The 21,195-nt window shown below is 42.3% G+C and overlaps 4 protein-coding genes across 6 annotated transcripts; 3 read left to right on the top strand and 1 right to left on the bottom strand.

Moving 5' to 3' along the window:
* Window positions 1-661: 661 nt before the first annotated feature.
* Window positions 662-7,532, top strand: LOC134192288 (3-hydroxy-3-methylglutaryl-coenzyme A reductase-like). 2 transcript variants are annotated; one of them, XM_062661010.1, is made up of 20 exons: window positions 662-749; window positions 884-1,048; window positions 1,109-1,217; window positions 1,280-1,367; window positions 1,438-1,522; window positions 1,623-1,728; window positions 1,799-1,905; window positions 2,127-2,237; window positions 2,613-2,750; window positions 2,912-3,415; window positions 3,930-4,124; window positions 4,242-4,400; window positions 4,867-4,952; window positions 5,018-5,089; window positions 5,228-5,333; window positions 5,390-5,560; window positions 5,908-6,048; window positions 6,105-6,263; window positions 6,454-6,608; window positions 7,206-7,532. In XM_062661010.1, exons 1-20 carry the CDS (start codon window positions 729-731, stop codon window positions 7,249-7,251), a joined length of 2,724 nt encoding a protein of 907 aa, XP_062516994.1. In that variant the 5' UTR covers window positions 662-728; the 3' UTR covers window positions 7,252-7,532. The 2 variants fall into 2 exon arrangements, with proteins under 2 accessions (XP_062516994.1, XP_062516993.1); XM_062661009.1 differs by lacking the exon at window positions 662-749 and having other exon boundaries at window positions 815-1,048.
* A 340-nt stretch (window positions 7,533-7,872) lies between these two features.
* Window positions 7,873-9,772, bottom strand: LOC134192291 (meiosis-specific nuclear structural protein 1-like). The gene is made up of 7 exons (XM_062661015.1): window positions 9,445-9,772; window positions 9,372-9,387; window positions 9,133-9,246; window positions 8,832-8,913; window positions 8,648-8,775; window positions 8,329-8,531; window positions 7,873-8,170 (listed from the first exon to the last, which is right to left on the bottom strand). The coding sequence occupies exons 1-7, from the start codon at window positions 9,643-9,645 to the stop codon at window positions 8,042-8,044; spliced, it is 873 nt and encodes a 290-aa protein (XP_062516999.1). The 5' UTR covers window positions 9,646-9,772; the 3' UTR covers window positions 7,873-8,041.
* A 21-nt stretch (window positions 9,773-9,793) lies between these two features.
* Window positions 9,794-15,713, top strand: LOC134192290 (ceramide transfer protein-like). Of its 2 annotated transcripts, none has more exons than XM_062661014.1 (13): window positions 9,794-10,200; window positions 10,557-10,673; window positions 10,972-11,088; window positions 11,145-11,283; window positions 11,716-12,023; window positions 12,686-12,775; window positions 12,867-12,953; window positions 13,342-13,431; window positions 13,488-13,646; window positions 13,893-13,956; window positions 14,366-14,577; window positions 15,215-15,341; window positions 15,478-15,713. In XM_062661014.1, exons 1-13 carry the CDS (start codon window positions 9,970-9,972, stop codon window positions 15,603-15,605), a joined length of 1,869 nt encoding a protein of 622 aa, XP_062516998.1. In that variant the 5' UTR covers window positions 9,794-9,969; the 3' UTR covers window positions 15,606-15,713. The 2 variants fall into 2 exon arrangements, with proteins under 2 accessions (XP_062516998.1, XP_062516997.1); XM_062661013.1 differs by having other exon boundaries at window positions 11,142-11,283.
* LOC134192289 (protein lin-10-like) lies at window positions 15,708-21,046 on the top strand. Its single transcript, XM_062661012.1, has 12 exons — window positions 15,708-16,384; window positions 17,060-17,190; window positions 17,252-17,288; window positions 17,343-17,392; window positions 17,790-17,879; window positions 17,936-18,022; window positions 18,571-18,939; window positions 19,156-19,335; window positions 19,392-19,604; window positions 20,432-20,551; window positions 20,628-20,768; window positions 20,832-21,046. Exons 1-12 carry the CDS (start codon window positions 15,844-15,846, stop codon window positions 20,901-20,903), a joined length of 2,031 nt encoding a protein of 676 aa, XP_062516996.1. The 5' UTR covers window positions 15,708-15,843; the 3' UTR covers window positions 20,904-21,046.
* Window positions 21,047-21,195: the final 149 nt, after the last annotated feature.

Below are 21,195 nucleotides of genomic sequence, written 5' to 3'. Positions count from 1 at the left end.
TACTGTATATCTACATCTACGTTCCGTTTTTTTCAGACACTAGAGTTGATGTCAGAAGAGGCGCACGTGCTCACACCTAGCTTTCTGCATAATAATACACCACACAAGTTTCCTCATTTCTACAACTGGACTATAGATACTTTATATTTAGATGCATGAAGCACTAAAACTTCTAGACAATGCTGTTGTTGTTTTCTCAAGGCTATAAACCAGACAGTAGTCATAACATACCTGGGTATGTCTAATCAGCTGTAGCCCTTTCCTCCATGCATATGCATATGGGGGATGTGTAGTGTACTGTACACACGTAACTCTCTCAACTTCACACACACACACGCGCGCGCGTGCGCGCGCACACACACACACACACACACACACACTCGTAAAGACAAACAAGCTAACATTTCAATGTCCAAAGTTAGTTTTGTAAGAAAGCGACGTTGATGTCTAGAGTAACTAATTGTGATGGTGACAAGTTTGTTGAGATGACAACACAAGATAATCAACCGTCTGCCTTGTGATTGGACGTTGCGATGAGGTGACCCTCAGGTGATCTCAATCACTAAAATTAGCATCGCTGATACAGCAAATCCGTCCGATATATAACAACCTGTGACTCAGTCTCAAGTAAAGCATGACGAAACGTACAAGAAACAGAAGAACCCAACACTTTCTCCCTACAACATTTCCAGTCACTACCGCAGTGTCCCCACCCGTATCAAGCGGGAATGACAACCGTCCAATCAGAAGTAAGTGCGGGGACACGCCACGCGCCCGGGTCGTGCACGTTTCACCGTCACGCCCCTGTCCCATACTTGCACTTCCTCTCGCTATCTCGCATCGTACGCTTGTAATGCTGACCTCCGTCTTCTTTACCGAGCAGTTGGCGAAGGTCTTTCGCAGCTACGGCCATCTGTGCGCCTCTCACCCGTGGGAAGTGATTGTGGCGACTTTTACCCTCACCGGATGCATTCTCTCCATGGGATTCCTCGTCCCGCAGTCGCAACCCGTGTGTCCGACATTGCACTGCGACGCGTCAGGAGATGGTGTAAGCAGACCGATTGTGTGTTGAGATATTCGAGTCAACGCGCGAGTTTCCTTTATGTAGGAAAACAGTTCCGACGTCATACTTCTCAGTGTCACTCACACGTTGGCCGTACTCTACATCTACTTGCAGCTAAGAAACCTGTCTCGTCTCGGGTCGTCGTATCTTCTCGGTACGTGTCTCATTCTTCGAAATCAGAGCGGATTTTGTGTCTGATGCGTGGGCGTGGTGTAGGGATAGCCGTCGTGTTCACTCTTCTCGCCAGTTTTATATTCGCAGCTGGCGTTATCGGCTTGCTAGGCAAAAGCGTGACAGGACTAAAGTAAGAAACCGGCAGCTGACGCTCTCATTTTTGTCTAATTGAATAAATAATGTTTTCTTTCTTCATTCAGTGAGGCTCTTCCGTTTTTTCTACTTCTAGTCGACCTAAATAAAGCCCGTACGTTGGGTGTATTCGTTTTGGGATCGTCAAGTCCTGTAAGTTTGTTCTAAGTTTCGACTGTTTGACGTCATCGTTGCCACGGCCTCGCGGGTCCTGACCAGTGGTTGCGGTAACAATTTGATTTTTTTCCAACAGCTTGATGTTAAGGAGAGAATTGGGAAAGGTATGGCTATGCTTGGACCTGTTCTAGCCATTGACACAATGGTTGAATTGTTAGTCACGGGCATAGGATTAATGACGGGTCAGTTTCTCGATTGTTGCTATTTGTTACAGTAACTGGTGTTAGATGCGAATGGTTTTGTTGTGTGTAGGTGTTCATCAGGTGGAGACTATCTGCTGTTTTGGGTGCATGTCTATTTTGGCAAATTTTATTGTGTTTATGACATTCTTTCCGGCGTCACTTGCTCTCGTTCTTGAGGTCAGACAGTCTGTATGTATGTATGTATGTATGTATGTATGTATGTATGTATGTCAATGCTCTTTGCCTGTCTGTCTGTTCAGCTGTTTGTCTGCCCATCTGTTTGTCTGTCCATCTGTTTGTCTGTTCATATGTTTGTCTGCCTGTGTGTTTGTGTGTCTGTCTGTTGTAGGTTGTATTCTTGTGTGTCAGTTTACTTGCTATACACATAATTTTTCTAGATGTCACCTGACAGTAAAATCAAGTCTCTGAAAGGATATCTTAAAGAGTCATGGAGTGAGTCGGATGATAAAAAACCGAACCCGGTGACACAGAACATCAAGCTCATAATGGTGAGCATACTCTGCACTTTCCTGTTGTGTAATTTGTACTGGAGAAATGCATCTCACAATACCCTAGACTATTGTATTGGAGGGATGCATCTCACAATACACTAGACTATTGTATTGGAGGGATGTATCTCACAATACATTAGACTAGTGTATTGGAGAGATGCATCTCACGATACACTAGACTATTGTATTAGAGGGATGCATCTCACAATACACTAGACTATTGTATTGAAGGGATGCATCTCACAATACATTAGACTATTGTATTACAGGGATGGATAATAGACTATTGTATTGGAGGGATGTATCTTTGAATACATAATGCACAATTGTATTGCCATTGATATTGATTTCAATGGTCATATTGTGTGCTAGAGTGTTGGTTTGGTTGCTGTCCATGTGCACAGCTGGATGGTCAACAAGAGTTCTCCAGAAGTGGATGATGTCAATTTACCTACTCAACCATCAGACTACGGCTTGTGGTCTGAGTTCTTAGGAATCGGTCCCGAGAAGGTGCAGCACAGCAACAAATAAATAAAAATAAAATTATCTTAATTAAATAAATTAAATAATTTAAATTAAAATAAAAACAAATTTGTAATTAAAATTAAATTAATTAATTAATTAATTAAGCAATTGCCATACAACAACATTGACTAATACTTTTGCTGCAGTACGTGGCGGTTACTCTTGGGTTACTTCTATCACTGAAATACATATTCTGGGATACTATGGACATTCCGGCTGATCCATCCTTCATCATACCTAAAAAGCGTCGCGTCTCAATCTCAACACAATCCATACCCAAACCACATACCTACACACCACCGGCATCTCCACTCGATCAACAACTAGAGCCATCGCTACCAGAGAAAGTCAGTCAGTCGGATGGTGGAAACGATGGAGTGAAAGACGGAGGCAATGACGAGCGATCACAAGTCACGTCTAAGATGGCAAACGGTACAGCAAGAGACTTTGTGATGTCTTCATGTGTGGAGTATGGACTTCAGCCGTTGTTGCCAACAATTTCTGAAAAGTGTGAGATTTATTCGAAAACAAAGTTTATTGTTGAGTCGTCGGATGATGAGCAAGATGAGGAGGAGGAGGAGGACGTGTTTGTTGCTATTCCAGAGGAGCCACGTTCGTTGCAGGAATGTCTCGAGATTTATGGTACAGAGGTGAGGCATGATTGATGTGTATGTGTATGTGTAGTTGAATTTGGATGAGGATTTTGTTGTCTGTCTGTGTCCATTCATCTGTTTGTCTGTTTGTTTGTCTGTCTGTCTGTCTGTTTATTTGTCTGTCTGTCTGTCTGTTTATTTGTCTGTCTGTCTGTCTGTTTATTTGTCTGTCTGTCTGTCTGTTTATTTGTCTGTTGGTCTGTTTGTATGTACGTCTGTTTGTCTGTCTGTCTGTCTGTTTATTTGTCTGTCGGTCTGTCTGTCTGTTTGTATGTCTGTCTGTTTGTTTGTCAACACAAACTCTACGTTACATTTCTAACACTAAATACAAGCAATCTACTGAGTTCATTTGTTTGTCTGTCTGTCTGTCTGTCTGTCTATCTGTCTGTTTATTTGTCTGTCTGCCCATCTTTCTGTCTGTTTATTTGTCTTTCTGTCTGTCCGCCTGTCTATTTGTCTGTCTGTCGTCTGTCAGCCAGTCATGTTGTGTTGTTCATTGGTTATTACATAGGGCGGTGTGAAGCGTCTCAGTGATCTGGAGGTTGTGGAGTTGGTGAAGGCTAAACACATGTCTGTGTACAACTTGGAGAAGGATCTCGGAGACCCCAGTCGTGCCGTAGTGGTGCGGAGAATTATTGTTGCTTCTCAGCTCAAGGATTCACAAGCAATGGACAACATTCCACATGCCAACTATAACTACGACTTGGTGTGTGTGTGTGTGTGTGTGTGTGTGTGTGTGTGTGTGTGTGTGTGTGTGTGTGTGTGTGTGTGTGTGTGTGTGTGTGTGTGTGTGGTTGTCTAATCTTTGTGTTTGTCATTGAAGGTAATTGGTGCTTGCTGTGAGAATGTCGTTGGCTACATTCCTATACCCGTAGGAGTTGTTGGTCCCTTGCTGCTTGATGGCCAGCAGTACACTGTCCCTATGGCAACAACAGAAGGCACTTTGGTAGCAAGCACCAACAGAGGCTGCAGTGCACTTAGAGTAAGATCTCTAGTGCATTGATTAAATACATTACACTGCAGTGTAGTAACACACTGGAGGGATGCATCTCACAACACACTAGACTATTGTATTGGAGGGATGCATCTCACAATGCACTAGACTATTGTATTGGAGGGATACATCTCACAATACACTAGACTATTGTATTGGAGGGATGCATCTCATAATACACTAGACTATTGTACTGGAGGGATGCATCTCACAATACACTAGACTATTGTATTGGAGGGATGCATGTCACAATACACTAGACTATTGTACTGGAGGGATGCATCTCACAATACACTAGACTATTTTATTGGAGGGATGCTTCTCACAATACACTAGACTATTGTATTGGAGAGATGCATCTCACAATACGCTAGACTATTGTATTGGAGAGATGCATCTCACTGTAATGATAAAGCCAATAGAGTGATTGTCATATGTTATGTTGTGATTCCAGAGAGCTGGTGGAGTATCTAGTGTCTTACTCAGTGATGGAATGACTCGTGGACCCGTTGTACGCTTTCCATCGGCGTCAATGGCAAGGTAAAATATTAGTTAATTAGTATTGCCAACGTGACATGTTTAGCTCAGTTGTGGTATACGTACAGCAAGGTGAAGGAATGGCTTGAACAGCCGGACAATTTTGCTAAAGTTCAAAAGGATTTCAATCAAGAAAGCAGGTGATTTGATTGTATGTTGGCGGTGTGTGTGTGTGTGTGTGTGTGTGTGTGTGTGTGTGTGTGTGTGTGTGTGTGTGTGTGTGTGTGTGTGTGTGTGTGTGTGTGTGTGTGTGTGTGATCTACGTTTGTGTTTGTCAGGTTCACTCGTCTCAGCAGTCTGAAAACGGTTGTTGCCGGTCGACACCTTTTCATTCGTTTCAAGGCTTTCACTGGTGATGCTATGGGCATGAACATGGTGTCGAAGGTGTGTCTCAATGTTAACTTGTATTGTGATCATCCTGACATTTTTTTGTTATTTAGGGAGCAGAGAGTGCTCTCAGGTCTCTTCAGGAAATATTTCCTGATATGGAAATCATTAGTGTTAGTGGAAATTTTTGTACGGATAAGAAGCCGTCGGCGGTCAACTGGATAGAAGGACGAGGAAAGTCTGTTGTATGTGAGGCAGTTATTCCATCAGCAATAGTGAAACAGGTAAGTTGTAGTTTGCTTTTTGTTCATCTATCTGTCCATTTGTCTGACACTGTCTGTCCTTTGTCTGTCTGTCTGTCTGTCTGTCTGTTTGTCTGTCTATATGTCTGTTTGTCTATATGTCCGTCTGTCTGTCTGTCCATCTGTCTGTCTGTCCATCCGTCTGTCTGTCCATTTGTCTCTGTCTGTCTATCTGTCTGTCTGTCTTTCTGTCTGTCTGTCTGTCCGTTTATTTGTATGTGTCCATTTGTTTGTCTGTCTGTTCGTTCATCTGTCTATTTGTTTGTCTGTCTGTTGGTTCTCAACATTGCATGTCCATTGATGTACTCTGTTTTTGTCATTTCTTCTAGACTCTTAAAACGTCTGTTCAAGCTCTCGTGGATGTCAATACCAGCAAGAATCTCATTGGATCTGCGGTGTCAGGCTCTATCGGTGGATTTAATGCACATGCTGCTAACATTGTGACAGCCATATATCTAGCGACAGGACAGGTCCTGTATGTTGTAATGTGTTCTTTGTTTTCTCTGACAGTTTATCTTTGTTTTAGGATCCTGCACAAAACGTGTGCAGCTCCAATTGTATGACTCTCATGGAGCCGTGGGGACCCAACAAGGAAGATGTCTATGTTAGCTGTACGATGCCCTCGGTAGAAATAGGAACCGTAGGAGGAGGAACAAACCTTCCAGGACAGTCATCTTGTTTGCAGGTAATTTGCACACACACACACACACACACACACACACACACACACACACACACACACACACACACGTATGCACACACACACACACACACACACACACACACACACACACACACACACACACACACACGTATGCACACACACACACACGCACTAGAGTGGCTCCACTGATCAGTTTTGTATTGTGTTGTAGATGCTCGGTGTGAAGGGACCAAACAGAGAGAATCCCGGCAAAAATGCGGCCACTCTGGCACGAATTGTGTGCGGCACAGTGTTGGCCGGTGAGCTGTCGTTACTGTCGGCTCTAGCCGAAGGACATCTTGTGAGAAGTCACATGAAACACAACAGGTGAATATGTGGAGCTAATAGTATAGTATGCAATTACATGATCAGGCTTCTAGATCAAGAGTATTGTAGGTGTAGCTCTCTACTAAAAGTGGATGGAAAGTTAGTCTGTGGGCATGAAAGAAGGCAGATGATTGTATGCCATCTTGTATGTCCCGTCTTTGCATGGCGTGGAAGCGCTAGGGTACAGTAACACTGGTGTAGACCAGCGACTTGAGGATTCACCATCTGCGCATGCGCTCATTGTAACTGCTTAGGTATGTGCCAAATTGTCACAGATGCTGCCAATTATCTAAGTGCTGCAATGACGCAGGATGATTAGATCAAGATTAGATCATTGCACTGATGGTTAAAAACACTATACTCTAGTGTTGCTGTGTCAACAACAGACCACTGCTATAGACATGCTTTGGCATGTGGTGTGTAGTGATGTCCAAGTAACCTTGTATCTCATAACTTGCATCCTTGCATGCCTACTACATTAGTAAGCTAACAGCCGAGGGTTTAGCACTATAGTGCTTCTTCGTTAATTAACTGTTATTTTGTAGGATTTTATATCATTGCTAGTTGGTCTATACAGCTCACTGATTTGTGTTGTAGGTCTTCTGTTGCATTGATGACAAATTTGTCTCACGTTGAGAGGTAATGCTGAGTTTCTCTGTCAACGACACAATTAGGATCGACACTAGGTAGATGTGGGCTAGAAGCATAGGATTGGCTTATAGAAATTATGGCCAGATGAGATCTATAGCTACAGTAGCCGCTACTCTGGTGTTCATTATTTATATGTAAATTAAGATAGCAGAATACCGCATCTCAGATTTATCTGTGATCTGTGGAACTTACCACTCCAGAATTCCCTGTAGTTTGTGTCAATGTAGAGAAGTCTTGTAGTTATATATCAGAGAATTTATGATTCTGTCTCGATACAAGCTCCTTCTCCCGTGTACGCCTCACAACATTAGCATGTTGTAGCAGACAGTCTCATTACAAACAAGACGACGTTTGATTTCTTAGTTCTCCGGGTAGTTGCTATATGCATGCTACTGGTATATACGTGTTACTATTGCTTGTGGGTGAACTTTCAGCCTACTAAGTTGCTCCATTCTCTCCGTCGTTGGAACAAAGGAAAGTAGATAGATACCTACAGTCAGACCTGTCATAGTGGCCAGCTCGTTTTTACAGTATACTGATTGCTGTCTGGTCTCATCCCCAGCGTTGCAGTGTCCGGTTCCCGTATTACACTTTTCAGGAACAGGACACTGCCAGTTAAGCTCACGTGAGTGTGAAGGATTGCTGTCAGTGTTTTAGTTAGTTCACACATTCACTATCAATCTTATTAGCATTATGTATGTATATCATTGGAATGCTTTTGTCTTTGTTTCTTATACAAATGAAGTGGAAGTTCTGGGTGTATATGCAATGTGTGGCTTGGTCTATATGCAGGTTTCTATTTGATCAATGCTCTGTTGGAGTCGTGTGGCTTCATTGGCCCAGTGTCTGTTCCTTGCCTGTGCCTCTTGAAGTTGCCGTTTGAGTCTTGTCATCTGTGCCTGATTTCTTCTCTAGACAGACAAACCAATTGAATATAACGTTGTGCTATCTGAGATGAGTAGATCCACTGGCTGAACTGTTCTGTCAGGTGTGTGTGTGTGTGTGTGTGTCAGTGTGTGTGTGTGTGTGTGTGTGTGTGGATGGTAGGTTCTGTAGCACAATGTTTCACCTGGAGCATTTCTGTTTCTCTCTTTATTTTTTTCAATCTCTCGTTTGCATTCTCTTTGGCCATTAATTTCCTCTGAATTGTCTCAGTTTGTTGAGCCTTTAAAGATTGGAGCCGATCCAAGCGGGACTGAAGTTCCATCAGCAAGTGTCCATTTGCGAACTTCAGTGGATCATCAAAACTAGCCTGGGCCTCTATTTCTGACTCTAACAAACAACAAGCTGACTAAACAGAGACAGACATAGACACGGAGTGAAGGACAAGTGTATTGCTATTGCAAACACTTGCATCTGGAAAACTGGAAAATGTTACTGTGCAATACTTTTTCGTCTTGACTCGTTAATTTCTGCTTCAAGTTGTTGTATTTGACATTGCAGCCGTCCTTGTTTCTCACAGTCAGCAACCCTGTCGCTGTGAGCTTCCATCTTGCTTTCATAATCACAAAATTCCCTGCCAAATATTGAATTGATTTCTTACTAATACTGTCTCTTTTGGTGTCTGTCAACCTGTGTTCGTTTTCATATTGTCTGCATGTCAGGGCCAGCCTTTGTTGAAGTTTGACATTACGCTGGAGTTGCTCTGTGATTTCTATGTATATTACAATAGTACAGAAAGAGCAAGGAGGAGATTCAGTGATTGCTGGTGTTGAACAAGTCTAGTCCAGCCCTGTCTCGAGTGTCTCTTTCTCGTCGAGAAGAGACATCAAGTTGTTAGCCCAGGGCTAGACTGGATTGGGGTGCTAACCAGCAGAATGCAATGCAACGCACTAGAAGTAGTGCATGGGTCCTTGTGTTGTGAGTTTAATACCTTGTCTCAGTCTATCCTCTTGTACTGCTTGAAGAGAGATCTTGTGTCTCTCATGACTGAGGTCTCTGTTCATTTCTAGCAAACTGAGCGATAATGTCTTCTTCTTGATCTCTTCTGCCAATGACACGAGCAAGTATTACTTGTCTATTGTGCTAACACAATGTCAAGAAATACAAAACTAAATTTAATGAATACATGATTAATTAATTAATTAATTAGCTAATCTTCAATCATCGGACCTTCATGTGTTCTCTCCTACACAAAAGCGCTTCAACATTCAATACCATTACAAACGCCTTTCAAATCTGATGCCTTCACAGCAGCTAGTAATTCTTGTTTCTCGGCTATTTCACTCATTTGGCTCTGATGCGCTTCTATTAGCTCAACCGTGAGACTCGACAAGCTGTCGCTCACTCCCACAGCTCCACCCACAGGTAGAGCCGTGTCCATACCTTCAGCAGTGGCAGCCTGAGGCGGACATGTAGAGCCAAAGTGAACACCTTCGTCACTCATTTCTCTACAGTGGGGATGTCACATGAATGAAATCAACGCGGTGTTCCAATTGGTACAAAGAACCGGCGCCACACGGATGCGCCAAAACCGTATCTACTGCGCTTGCGCATTTATAATGACAGTTTTTGTTACCTCGTGATCTAACCCTCTCTACAATCAGAACGTATCACCATCCGTATACGTTCGACTAACGCACTAACATCCAACCTTCACGTGGATTAACACTCAACGTCTCGAACCCTCTCCATTCGCTTACAATTTACCCTCCTTTCTCATCCCGTCGCTACTTCTCGACCAAACGTCGCGCAACGGCCTCGAGCCAGCATGGCAGACCATAGCTCAGACGATAATTTCAGCGAGGAGGAAGAGGAGGAGCAGACTCGACGTTTTCCCGAGTTCCAGGGTCTTCTCTCAAAATGGACGAACTTCTTTCACGGTTGGCAGGACCGCTGGGTCGTCCTCAGCCACGGCCAGTTAATCTACTACAAGTCGGAGGCGGACAAGGCTCACGGATGTCGCGGTTCAGTTCAAGTCCAGAAGGACACGGCAATCAAGGTACGTCGGATGAATTTCTCGCTCTCGTCTCGACGCGTGGATGGTGGTTTTTCCGGTTGTTTGTGCGTTTGTGGGGTTTGCGAGTAGATTGGATGTGCAGACATTGATAATGGGTCGAGTGTATGATAGAGTGTGAAGTATGAGATTGCGCAAGCTTGAAGACTGATGCACCGCCTGATTGTTTCTGTGGGTCAATGATTCATTGAAATTGTTGTGGATGTGATAATTTTGTGTCTTGATTTTGTGTGACGTTTTGTTGTGTGATAATCATGTGTAGTGATTTTGTGTGTGGTGATTGATGTTTGATGATTTTGTGTGATGGAGTTTGTTTTGGGTCACTGCGTTTTGGTATGTAGGCGCATGAGTTTGATGAGTCGAGGTTTGATGTGAGTGTCCATGACTGCGTGTATTATCTGCGTGCTGAGAGTCCCGCTGATCGACAGAAGTGGCTTGATATGTTGGATGCTACAAAGGTGCCGCTTTACTGGTTATGTGAACAGAAAGAGTCTAGGTAGATGGACAGACGGACAGACAAAAGACAGTCAGACAGACAGACAGACACACACACACACACACACACACACACACACACACACACACACACACACACACACACACACATCAACAGTCAGACACACAGACAGACAACAGACAGACAGAAATACAGTGATAGTTACCGATTGTCAACAGTGTGCAAGTCTTCATTTTTTTATTCTTTTCTTGTTTTATTTCATCTCAATTAATACCAAACTCTTGCTCTATAATCAAAAGGCAGTGATTATATCTGACAACGGTTATGGATCAGACACACCAGCCAGTCTCAGCAGATACAGCTCAAAATTATCACTAAACTCAATGATGTCTCAACAGTCATCATCTTCATTTACTGTGAGACGTTACTCTGTATTTTCTCTGTACTGTATGAATGACATGTTTGTTAGCAGCAATTGGGTCCACATCTGAGAGAGAAATTAAACGAGATGGAAACGTATAGGGAGATATTGTGCAAGCAGGTTGATACGTTGCAGGCCGTTTTCGATGCGTGTCACGAGGCAACAGCGAGAGCAGTTGATGAGAAGGACGGTATGTAGGAATGGCATTGGTATATATATGAGTGTTGCATCTTGCTTGCTGTGTGTGTGTGTGTGTGTGTGTGTGTGTGTGTGTGTGTGTGTGTGTGTGTGTGTGTGTGTGTGTGTGTGTGTGCATGCGTGCATGCGTGTGTGTGTGTGTGTGTGTGTGTGTGTGTGTGTGCGTGTGCATGTGTGCTCAACTACTTTTTGTTTGTTGTCTGTCTGTCTGTTTGTTTATTTGTTTTGTGTGTTTGTGTGTTTATTTCTTTGCTTATCTTTGTTTACTGCCTTGCCTGTGTCTGCCTTGTCCACCTGTTTGCTTGCAGTACATTATCTGTTTGTTTGTGTCTATATTTATCCATCAATCTGTCTGTCTGTTTTATACTGTGTGCTAGTGTGGCTGTCTGTTTACATGGTAGTATGTAGAATGTTGTTTCCCTAGACTCTCAAGTAGTCAATGCGGAAGAGCCAGAATTAGCTGATACTTCGCATTCCGACCTCAAACCTTTGAGTACGGAAACCCACAATGACACTTCTGCCAACAGTCTTCCTAGTAGTCCAGCTCTTTCTCCGCATAAAACATCGGTGGCTACTGCAATTGCTGCAGTGAGTAAAGGTGTCATTGGAGTTGATTATCGTGGAGAGGCGTTCACATTTAAAGCCACAACTGCTGGGGTGTTGTCGATGCTGTCTCATTGTGTCGAGTTGATGAATAAAAGAGAAGACCAGTGGAAGAGCAGATTAAAAAAGGTAGGAGAGAATGTTTAGACTATTGTATTGGAGGGATGCATCTCACTATACACTAGACTATTGTATTGGAGGGATGCATCTCACTATACACTAGACTATTGTATTGGAGGGATGCATCTCACTATACATTAAACTACTGTATTGGAGGGATGCATCTCACAATACACTAGACTATTGTATTGGAGGGATGCATCTCACAATACACTAGACTATTGTATTGGAGGGATGCATCTCACTATACATTAGACTACTGTATTGGAGGGATGCATCTCACAATACACTAGGCTATTGTATTGGAGGGATGCATCTCACAATACGGTAGACTATTGTATTGGAAGGATGCATCTCTCTATACACTAAACTATTGTATTGGAGGGATGCATCTCACAATACACTAGACTATGTATTGGAGGGATTCATCTCACAATACACCAGACTGTTGTATTGGAGGGATGCAGCTCACACTACACTAGACTATTGTATTGGAGGGATGCATCTTACAATACATTAGACTATTGTATTGGAAGGATGCATCTCACAATATACTAGGCTATTGTATTGGAGGGATGCAGCTCACAATACACTAGACTATTAGATGCTAGCTGATCAAGTTGAGAGAGACTGGCAGTGTGTACACATGGTAAGTTGAGTCTGTAATTTAGGAACGAGAGAGAAGACTGAAACTGAAGGAAGATTATGAGTCAGCACTCTCACAAGCAAAGAGAGGCATCATGGCTGGACCAGACTATGAGGTGTGTGTGTGTGTGTGTGCATGTGTGTGTCTATAATTATTGTGTGTTTACATATGTTTGTTTGTTGTTAAATATTTTGTTGTGTTCACAGGAAGGTCCACATAGTGCTCTCAATGAAGAGGAATTCTTTGATGCTGTGGAGATGGCACTTGATCAGCAGGATGAGATTGAATCTGCTGTGAGTCATTGCATGATATCTTAGTATTTCGACTTTATTTGTTGTACACGTCAGTCCATGTAGTTGTAGGTCTTAGATGGCTTGGTTGTTTGTCTTATTTCCTCTGTACACGGTACTGTGTGTGTGTGCACACGCGTGCGTCTGCCTGTCTGTGTGTGTTCCTGTCTGTCTGTTTGTCTGTCTGTCTGTCTGTTTATTTGTTTGTCTGTCTCTGTTTGTCTGTCTGTCTGTCCACCCGTCTGTCTGTCTATTCGTCTGTCTGTCCATTTGTCTGTCTGTCCATTTGTCTGTCTGTCCATTCGTCTGTCTGTCCATTTGTCTGTCTGTTTTGTGTCTGTTGCTGTTTCTTGTTTTTTGTCAATTGTCATGTGTCTCGATGCCATTTCAGCGTGATCACTTACCAAGAAGAGTTTCCGGAGCCACAGACTCGACAGACAGCAACTTGCAGCACCTCCAACAGCACAGACTATCCGAAATGGTAACACGATTTCCCTCATATTAAAATCCATTATTTTCCACCACATGCCATCTCAGGTGGAAGAGAAAGTTAAAGAGAATCTACAATATGCTTACGAAGATGTTGGTACATTGTGGTCCCTTGTACACGAAGACGGAGACATGAAAGTGTATCGGAGAGACTTGGAAGAAGGTGGTGTTGTCCTTGATCCTCTCAAGGCTCATCACACGATTCCAGTGAGTTGAGTTGCATTTGTCTTGTTCGTCTGTTTGTCTGTTTTTGTGTGTATCTGTCTGTTTCTTTGTCTACCTTTATGTGTGTGTGTGTGTGTGTGTGTGTGTGTGTGTGTGTGTGTGTGTGTGTGTGTGTGTGTGTGTGTGTGTGTGTGTGTGTGTGTGTGTGTGTGTGTGTGTGTGTGTGTGTGTGTGTTATGTGTGTTGTTGTTTACTGGATTTATTCTACTAACCAAGTTGTAATTCCAGGGTGTAACTGCTCATGAAGTATGTCATTACTTTTTTGATAAGGACTATAAACTTGAATATGATGGTAAGCAGTTCATCCAACTGTCAGTCGGCTTGACAAGATTATTGTGTGTGGAGTCGTGTGTGTGTGTGTGTGTGTGTGTGTGTGTTGTGTGTGTGTGTGTGTGTGTGTGTGTGTGTGTGTGTGTGTGTGTGTGTGTGTGTGTGTCTTTGTCTGTGTCTGTGTCTGTGTCTGTGTGTGCGTCTGTGTGCGCGTCTGTGTGTGTGTGTGTGTGTGTGTGTGTGTGTGTGTGTGTGTCTGTGTCTGTGTCTGTGTCTGTGTCTGTGTCTGTGTGTGTGTCTGTGTGTGTATGTGTCTGTGTCTGTGTCTGTGTGTGTGCATGTGTGTATTAGTGCATGTTGGGATGTCACAAATTTGTGATTGTAGGTGTCTGTAGGCACTTCATTCTAACATTTTTCTCAATCTTCTCCAGGTACAATAGACACTGTGAAAGTGTTGGAAAGTCTAAATGCAACTACACTCGTCTTTCATCAAATTCACAAGCGTGTGTGGCCATCGTCGCAGCGCGATACTTGCTTTGTGTCACACATGCGACCTATTAGTGCTCATCCTTCTGTTGACGTTAATGGAGAGTGTAATGGCTACATGGTCTGCAACTTTTCAATAGATCACAACGAAGCTCCAGTAAGACAGTCATCATATGTCTGTCTGTCTGTCTGTCTGTCTGGTTGTCTGTCTGTCTGTGTATCTGTCTGTCTGGTTGTCTGTCTGTCTGTGTATCTGTCTGTCTGGTTGTCTGTCTGTCTGTCTGGTTGTCTGTCTGTTTGTCTGGTTGTCTGTATTGTTATGCATACGTAGAGTTAGCGATTGTTATTGGTAGAGTAAGAGTTCTAATATAACAATCTGTCTATCTGTCTGGTTGTCTGTCTGTCTGTCTGTCTGGTTGTCTGTCTGTCAGTCTGGTTGTCTGTCTGTTTGTCCATCTGGTTGTCTGTCTATCTGTCTGTCTGTCTGGTTGTCTATCTGTCTGTCTGGTTGTTTGTCTGTTTGTCTGTCTGTCTATCTGGTTGTGTATCTGTCTGTCTTGTTGTCAGTCTGTCTGTCTGTCTGTCTGTCTGTCTTGTTGTCGGTCTGTCTGTCTGTCTGTCTGTCTGTCTGTCAGTCTGTCTGGTTGTCTATCTGTCTGTCTGGTTATCTATCTGTCTGTCTTATTGTCTGTCTGTCTGTCTGTCTGTCTGTCTGTCTGTCTGTCTGTTTGCATTTGTTTGACATTTGTTAATGTCGTTTGTCACATACAATTGATTGTTCGCTTTTGCATTAGACTAATAAATTCGTGAGAGCGAGACTGAACATTGTTCTCATCGCATTCACTATTTTGAAACCACGAGAAGCCGGAACTGAACTGACAAGAAACGACATCACGTGCAAAATAGTATACTCAGCTCATGGTAAGTCTCATTTCCAACCACTCGTCTACATGTCTGTACATTGTCTGTCCTGCTCAACATCTGCTCTCATTGTTTATTTAGATTAACAATCAGTTTCTCTTCTTGCTTCTTGTTGTTGAATTTGTGCTGTTTCTAGTAAATCCTGGAGGTTGGGCTCCAGCAGCTGCTGTCAGACAAGTGGCAAAGAGGGAATGCCCGAAATTCTTACGCAGAATCACACAATTAATTCATCGAGTTACTGAGGACAAGCCCATTATGCTATAGTATATCTTTATTTTGAGGAAAGTAACTATGTTTTCACCTGGTTATAGTGACTAATCGGGTATACTTTACGTAAGCATACAAATTTTGTACACGTTGACACACAAGGCACTACAGTGGTATCACAACGTTGGGACTACGTGCAAAGGTCACGTACGCTAACGCGCGCTACCTGTTTCTGGGAATGGAATGTTTGAGGGAAAGCCCATTGGGAAGGCTGTAGATCCGGTAATTTTCTTAGATGGCTGAGGAACAAGGAGAAATTTCACCTCAAGCAAAAGACAACGAGACTCACGAAACAGACGAAAAACGCGAAGAAACGAAACAACTTGAGAGAGAAGAAGTCTTCGATGATGATAAAGAAGTCGTAGTTGAAGATGACAGAACGGAAGGTGAAGACATGGAGACCGAAACAAACCATGACATCAGAGAGGTAAAAAGCGAGTCGCAAAACGTTGAAGACCCGGATGTTGAAGCTGCCAGTTATTCAAAGTTGCAACATGTTAGCAACAGCCAGGAAGTACAGACTGAGGTTAAAGAGGAGAGTCCATTGCAAGAAGACATAAACAGTGAGGAGACTGTTGAAAAGGGAATGGATAGTGAGCATGAAAGGTCGGAAATGTCTGGAGATTCGATGAAGGGCAGTGGGCATGGTGATGATGATGTGAGACATGAGGATGAGGTAGAGTTACAGGCTGGTAAAGTGGTTGAGGGTGATGATTCTAAGGGAATTGAAAGGCAAGAGTTAGAACTGAAAATACAACAGAATGAAACGCACGAAGGTATGCACTTGATGTCTGTCTGTCTGTCTGTCTGCCTGTCTCTGTCTGTCTGTTTGTCTGTCTGTCTGTTTGTCTGTCTGTCTGTCTGTTTGTCTGTCTCTTTGTTTGTCTGTCTGTCTGTTTGTCTGTATCTTTGTTTGTTTGTTTCTCTCTGTCTGTCTGTCTGTCTCTCTGTCAAGAATCATTTATTTCTTACAATCACACTATCATACATCACAGCAGAAACTACTCGACTAAAGCTAAATGCTTTATAGTGTTCATAGGTAAGTGTATACATATTTTCTGAGGCAAAAGAGACAACTAAAAGTACACTAATGACAAAAGAATTGAGTGCTGAGTGACTCGGGAATCTGACACCCACCACACAACACATTCAATTTCTTCTGAATGACCCGTGCGTTGCACTTTTGCAGCTGCACTGAAAATCGTCTCTCTGTCTGTCTCTCTGTCTGTTTGTCTGTCTCTTTGTCTGTCTGTCTCTTTTTATCTGTCTGTCTGTCTGTCTATTGTTTGTTCTGTCTATTTGTTTGTTCTTTGTTTGTTAGTTGCTTAGTCTGTTTTGATTGGTTGGTTGTCACTTTCTCTGTTTGTCAGTTTATGTACGTACATGTCAATTAAGTTTGTAAAAGTTGCCACAACAATCCCATTCATTATTTGAAGTACTTTTATTCACAGTTGTCGACGAAGAGAGAGCAATTTCTCCAAACCGTCGTAAACTACTTGTAAAATCTTCTCTTTCCGATGAGATAAAAGAGAACGAATCGCAAACACCAGAAGAAGCCGATCAAATCAATTCGTATCAACAAGTGTGTCATGTAGGCTAAACATCATTACTTTTCCTTATTCTTCTGATTGCTTGCTTTATAGGCTGTACCCACGGCTCGCTTGGTGACATCTGCTTTAGGTAGATTGTTGGGGTTGTTAGAGTGCGATGTGTGTAATTGTGGTGTGTTGATAGATGAGCTGACAACGGAAGACTTTATTACAGGAGTGCTGTTTGATGCAAAGGTGAATGACAATGAGGGAGTTGATTGGTCCTTGTGTCTTTTAGGATTTTTTCCTTTTTCTAAGTGCTTGGAGGCTGGAGATTTAGGATTAGGTTTTCGATAGGGGCAGATGGTAGGCAAATAGTCAGAAAGTCATTTTGGGTTGTTTGTTAGTGATAGGCAGGTGGATAGATTATTAGACAGACAGACAGACAGACTGACACATGGACATGTAGACACACAGACAGACACACAGAATAAACAGACAAATGGACAGACAGACAGAGCAATCGATAGGCATGCATCTATCATTCTATCACAACACATTAATAACAATTCATTGTTCTGTAGCTCATTCCAAACTGTTTCAGCGATTTTAGAAATTTTCTTGAGTTTTTTATTGGCTATCTCCTCTGTAGTACTTGGGATCTACTCAAATGTTCTCATCCCAACCTGCATCCAAGAGTGTAAGAATGACACAAGCACACGAAGCTGTGAGCAGAGTCAAGGTAACACATGAGTATGACACGTGGTTATTTCAAAAGACAAAACACTTGTTCCTTAGCAACCAGAAGGAGAATCGCAACCAAGAGCTGACATCTACGTTTTGGTTTCAACACAAAAGATTACAGTTATCAATGCCTTGGATAATGTTAGTCTCGTGTAGCTTATGGAAATGCAGATTGGAGGGATGCATATTTCTCAATACACCACACTATTGTATTGGAGGGATGCATCTCTCAATACACTAGACTATTGTATTGGAGGGATGCATCTTACAATACATTAGACTATTGTATTGGAGAGATGCATCTCTCAATACACAATGAACTCATTTATTTAGACTATTGTATTGGAGGGATGCATCTCTCAATACACTATACTATTGTATTGGAGGGATGCATCTTACAATACATTAGACTATTGTATTGGAGAGATGCATCTCACAATACACTAGACTATTGTATTGAAGGGATGCATCTCTCAATACACTATACTATTGTATTGGAGGGATGCATCTTACAATACATTAGACTATTGTATTGGAGGGATGCATCTCACAATACACTAGACTATTGTATTGAAGAGATGCATCTCACAATACATTAGAGTATTGTATTAGAGGGATGCATCTCACAATACACTAGACTATTGTATTGGAGGGATGGTTTGTCTTTCATGTCATTGCTGGTGTTGCAGTGTCCTCTCATGGAGCATCCTCTTCGTACGATCTCTTACATTGCTGATATTGGCAGCATCTTAGTTCTTATGGCCAGAAGGAAGAGCCACTCTCAACGCAGCCAAACATCAATGTCAACAGAAGGTGACAGCAATGCGTCTACTCCGACGACTCCTGCAGGTCCACCAGCTGCGCCAACTGTTGACACGTTTACACCTCAATCACCGCTTCCTCCAGGTGGAGGTATTGGATCACACTCACCTCATACGGTACAACAGTTTGCTGCTGATAATGGAGGGACACCACCAGAGTCTCCAGTTGCTGGAGCACAGGCGACGACACCAGTCAGACAGACTCGGATCATATGCCATGTTTTGGAGTCAGAAAATGTAAGAAGTGAAAATCTATCTTTACACACACACACACACACACACACACACACACACACACACACACACACACACACACACACACACACACACCACACACACACACACACACACACACACACACCACACACACACACACACACACACACACACACACACACACACACACACACACACACAGATTGGCTTATAGTTGTCCTGTGACATGTATGTTAGGCTCGAATGATATCCAAAGCCATTGGTCGAGCATTCGACGTAGCATATCACGAATTTTTGAGGACACACGGCATCGAAGAAGAGGGGCTGGCTCACTCTGATTACATTGATGTCCTGAGTGTACAGAAAATGCCATTGGAGGACCTCAACCTCTTCAGTGACAAGAAAGCCGAGCGAGAGGTGCCTACATATGGTATTTTGCCATGGCAATATTTAGGCAATGAGATGTCTGTTAGGTTGTTATTGAGAAGAAGAAAAATGAGATCTTGGGGCTGATGTTGATGGAGTCGGGTTGGGGTTCAATGGTTCCGACGGCCGTGATTGCTCATATGGCAAAGAATGGTCCGGCGGCGAAGACATCATGTCTGAATATTGGAGACCAAATAACGAGTTTGAATGGGCACAGTCTGGTTGGGTTGAGCTTGGAACGATGCTCAAACATTGTGAAGGTTTGTTATGTGTGTGATGAGTTGTCAAGTTGGATTAGATGCTTCATGCTAAGAAGTCACTAATGTGCAGGACTAAGCATGTAGCTTTGTTTGTTTGTCCATTTTTGTTTATGTGCTTATCACTGTTTATTTTTTGTTTTTTGTTTTGTGTGTGCGTCTGTTTGTTGGTCTGTCTTGTCTGTTTGTATGCTTGTTTGTCTGTTTGTTTGTTTGTTTGTTTATTTGTGTTTGTTTGTTTGTTTGTCTGTCTGTTTGTCTGTTTGTTTGTCTGTTTGTTTGTCTGTTTGTCTGTTTGTTGGTCTGTTTGTTTATCTGTCCATTTTGTTTATGTGCTTACCACCATTTATTTTTTGTTTGTTTGTTTGTTTTGTTTGTGTGTGTGTCTGTCTGTTTGTCCATCTGTCGATCTGTTTTTTGGTCTGTCTGTCTGTTTGTATACTTGTTTGTCTGTTTGTTTGTTTTTTGTTTTGTTTTTGTTTGTTTGCTTGTCTGTTTGTTTGTCTTTTTGTCTGTCTGTTTGTTTGTCTGTGTGTTTGTTTGTTTCTTTGTTTGTTTGTCTGTGTTTGTTTGTCTGTGTTTGTTTGTTTCTTTGTTTGTTTGTCTGTGTGTTTGTTTGTCTTTTGTTTGTTTGTCTGTGTAGTTTGTTTGTTTGTTTGTCTGTTTGTTTGCTTGTCTGTGTTTGTTTGTGTGTTTGTTTGTCTGTTTGTTGTTTGTCTGTTTGTTGTTTGTCTGTTTATTTGTCTATAACATTAATTATTATTTCTTGTTCATGTGTGTCTTAGTTTGATTGCTCTAGCTCTGATATTTTCTTCTTCTTCTATTGTTAGGACTGTCGTAGTCTGCAACAAGTCAAACTCACTATTATTCCTTGTCCACCTGTCGTACAAGTGATGATGATTCGACCAGATGTGAAATACAGTCTCGGCTTCAGTGTTCAGAACGGAACTGTGAGCAATCGATAATCACATGTACAGCTCATACATTCAGTTGTAATGTTCTCTGTCTCTCTGGTTGTGTCTGAAGATTGTCAGTATCCTTCGTGGTAGTATTGCCGAACGTGGTGGAGTTCGAGTTGGCCATCGAATAATTGATATCAATGGTCAGAGTACAGTAGACTTGCCTCATGAAAAAATTATAGAAATCTTAGCAACAGCAATAGGAGAGGTGAACACACACAATCAGACGTATGTGGGCATGTTGAGACGTTGTGTTTCTTCTCGTTTGTAGATCAAAATGAAGACGATGCCGACATTTCTGTACAGACTTATTACTGGACAGGAACTCCCGCAATACATTTAGTGATGGGCAGATTTCTTGTCTTGATTTTAATTGCTACATGAATTGATAATTTCATTGTCTTGTGCTGTGGACAAACTACGGAATACATCAGTTATATTGTCACATTCTGTAGAGAAAAGATAATAAATTGGCATTTTGTTGATGTTCAATTCTGTATGTATATACATAGCTACTTTATTTTAATTTTTGTTGCAATGGCATGTATTAAGTGCTGTCATGTCACGTGATTTGGCATTTTGTCACGTGATTGGTCATGTGGATTACATGATTGCTCAAGTGTCATATGATTGGT

This window comes from Corticium candelabrum, chromosome 16 (genome assembly GCF_963422355.1).
Source record: "Corticium candelabrum chromosome 16, ooCorCand1.1, whole genome shotgun sequence".
NCBI lineage: Eukaryota > Metazoa > Porifera > Homoscleromorpha > Homosclerophorida > Plakinidae > Corticium > Corticium candelabrum.
This window is presented reverse-complemented; position numbering and strand designations above follow the sequence as displayed.

What these genes read in the sequence shown, in the direction of transcription:
- LOC134192288 (XM_062661009.1), top strand. Translation starts at nt 854, where the DNA reads ATGCTGACCTCCGTCTTCTTTACCGAGCAGTTGGCGAAGGTCTTTCGC. An exon ending in TCGAGATTTATGGTACAGAG is followed by an intron (nt 3,416 to 3,929) that starts GTGAGGCATGAT and finishes GTTATTACATAG; the next exon opens with GGCGGTGTGAAGCGTCTCAG. An exon ending in GCATGAACATGGTGTCGAAG is followed by an intron (nt 5,334 to 5,389) that starts GTGTGTCTCAAT and finishes TTTGTTATTTAG; the next exon opens with GGAGCAGAGAGTGCTCTCAG.
- LOC134192291 (XM_062661015.1), bottom strand. Translation starts at nt 9,645, where the DNA reads ATGAGTGACGAAGGTGTTCACTTTGGCTCTACATGTCCGCCTCAGGCT. An exon ending in CAATATGAAAACGAACACAG is followed by an intron (nt 8,776 to 8,831) that starts GTTGACAGACAC and finishes AATATTTGGCAG; the next exon opens with GGAATTTTGTGATTATGAAA. An exon ending in GAGAAACAGAAATGCTCCAG is followed by an intron (nt 8,171 to 8,328) that starts GTGAAACATTGT and finishes TTGTCTGTCTAG; the next exon opens with AGAAGAAATCAGGCACAGAT.
- LOC134192290 (XM_062661013.1), top strand. Translation starts at nt 9,970, where the DNA reads ATGGCAGACCATAGCTCAGACGATAATTTCAGCGAGGAGGAAGAGGAG. An exon ending in AGTCATCATCTTCATTTACT is followed by an intron (nt 11,089 to 11,141) that starts GTGAGACGTTAC and finishes CATGTTTGTTAG; the next exon opens with CAGCAATTGGGTCCACATCT. An exon ending in TGGCTGGACCAGACTATGAG is followed by an intron (nt 12,776 to 12,866) that starts GTGTGTGTGTGT and finishes TTGTGTTCACAG; the next exon opens with GAAGGTCCACATAGTGCTCT.
- LOC134192289 (XM_062661012.1), top strand. Translation starts at nt 15,844, where the DNA reads ATGGCTGAGGAACAAGGAGAAATTTCACCTCAAGCAAAAGACAACGAG. An exon ending in GAGTGCTGTTTGATGCAAAG is followed by an intron (nt 17,393 to 17,789) that starts GTGAATGACAAT and finishes TCTCCTCTGTAG; the next exon opens with TACTTGGGATCTACTCAAAT. An exon ending in TAGCAACAGCAATAGGAGAG is followed by an intron (nt 20,769 to 20,831) that starts GTGAACACACAC and finishes TCTCGTTTGTAG; the next exon opens with ATCAAAATGAAGACGATGCC.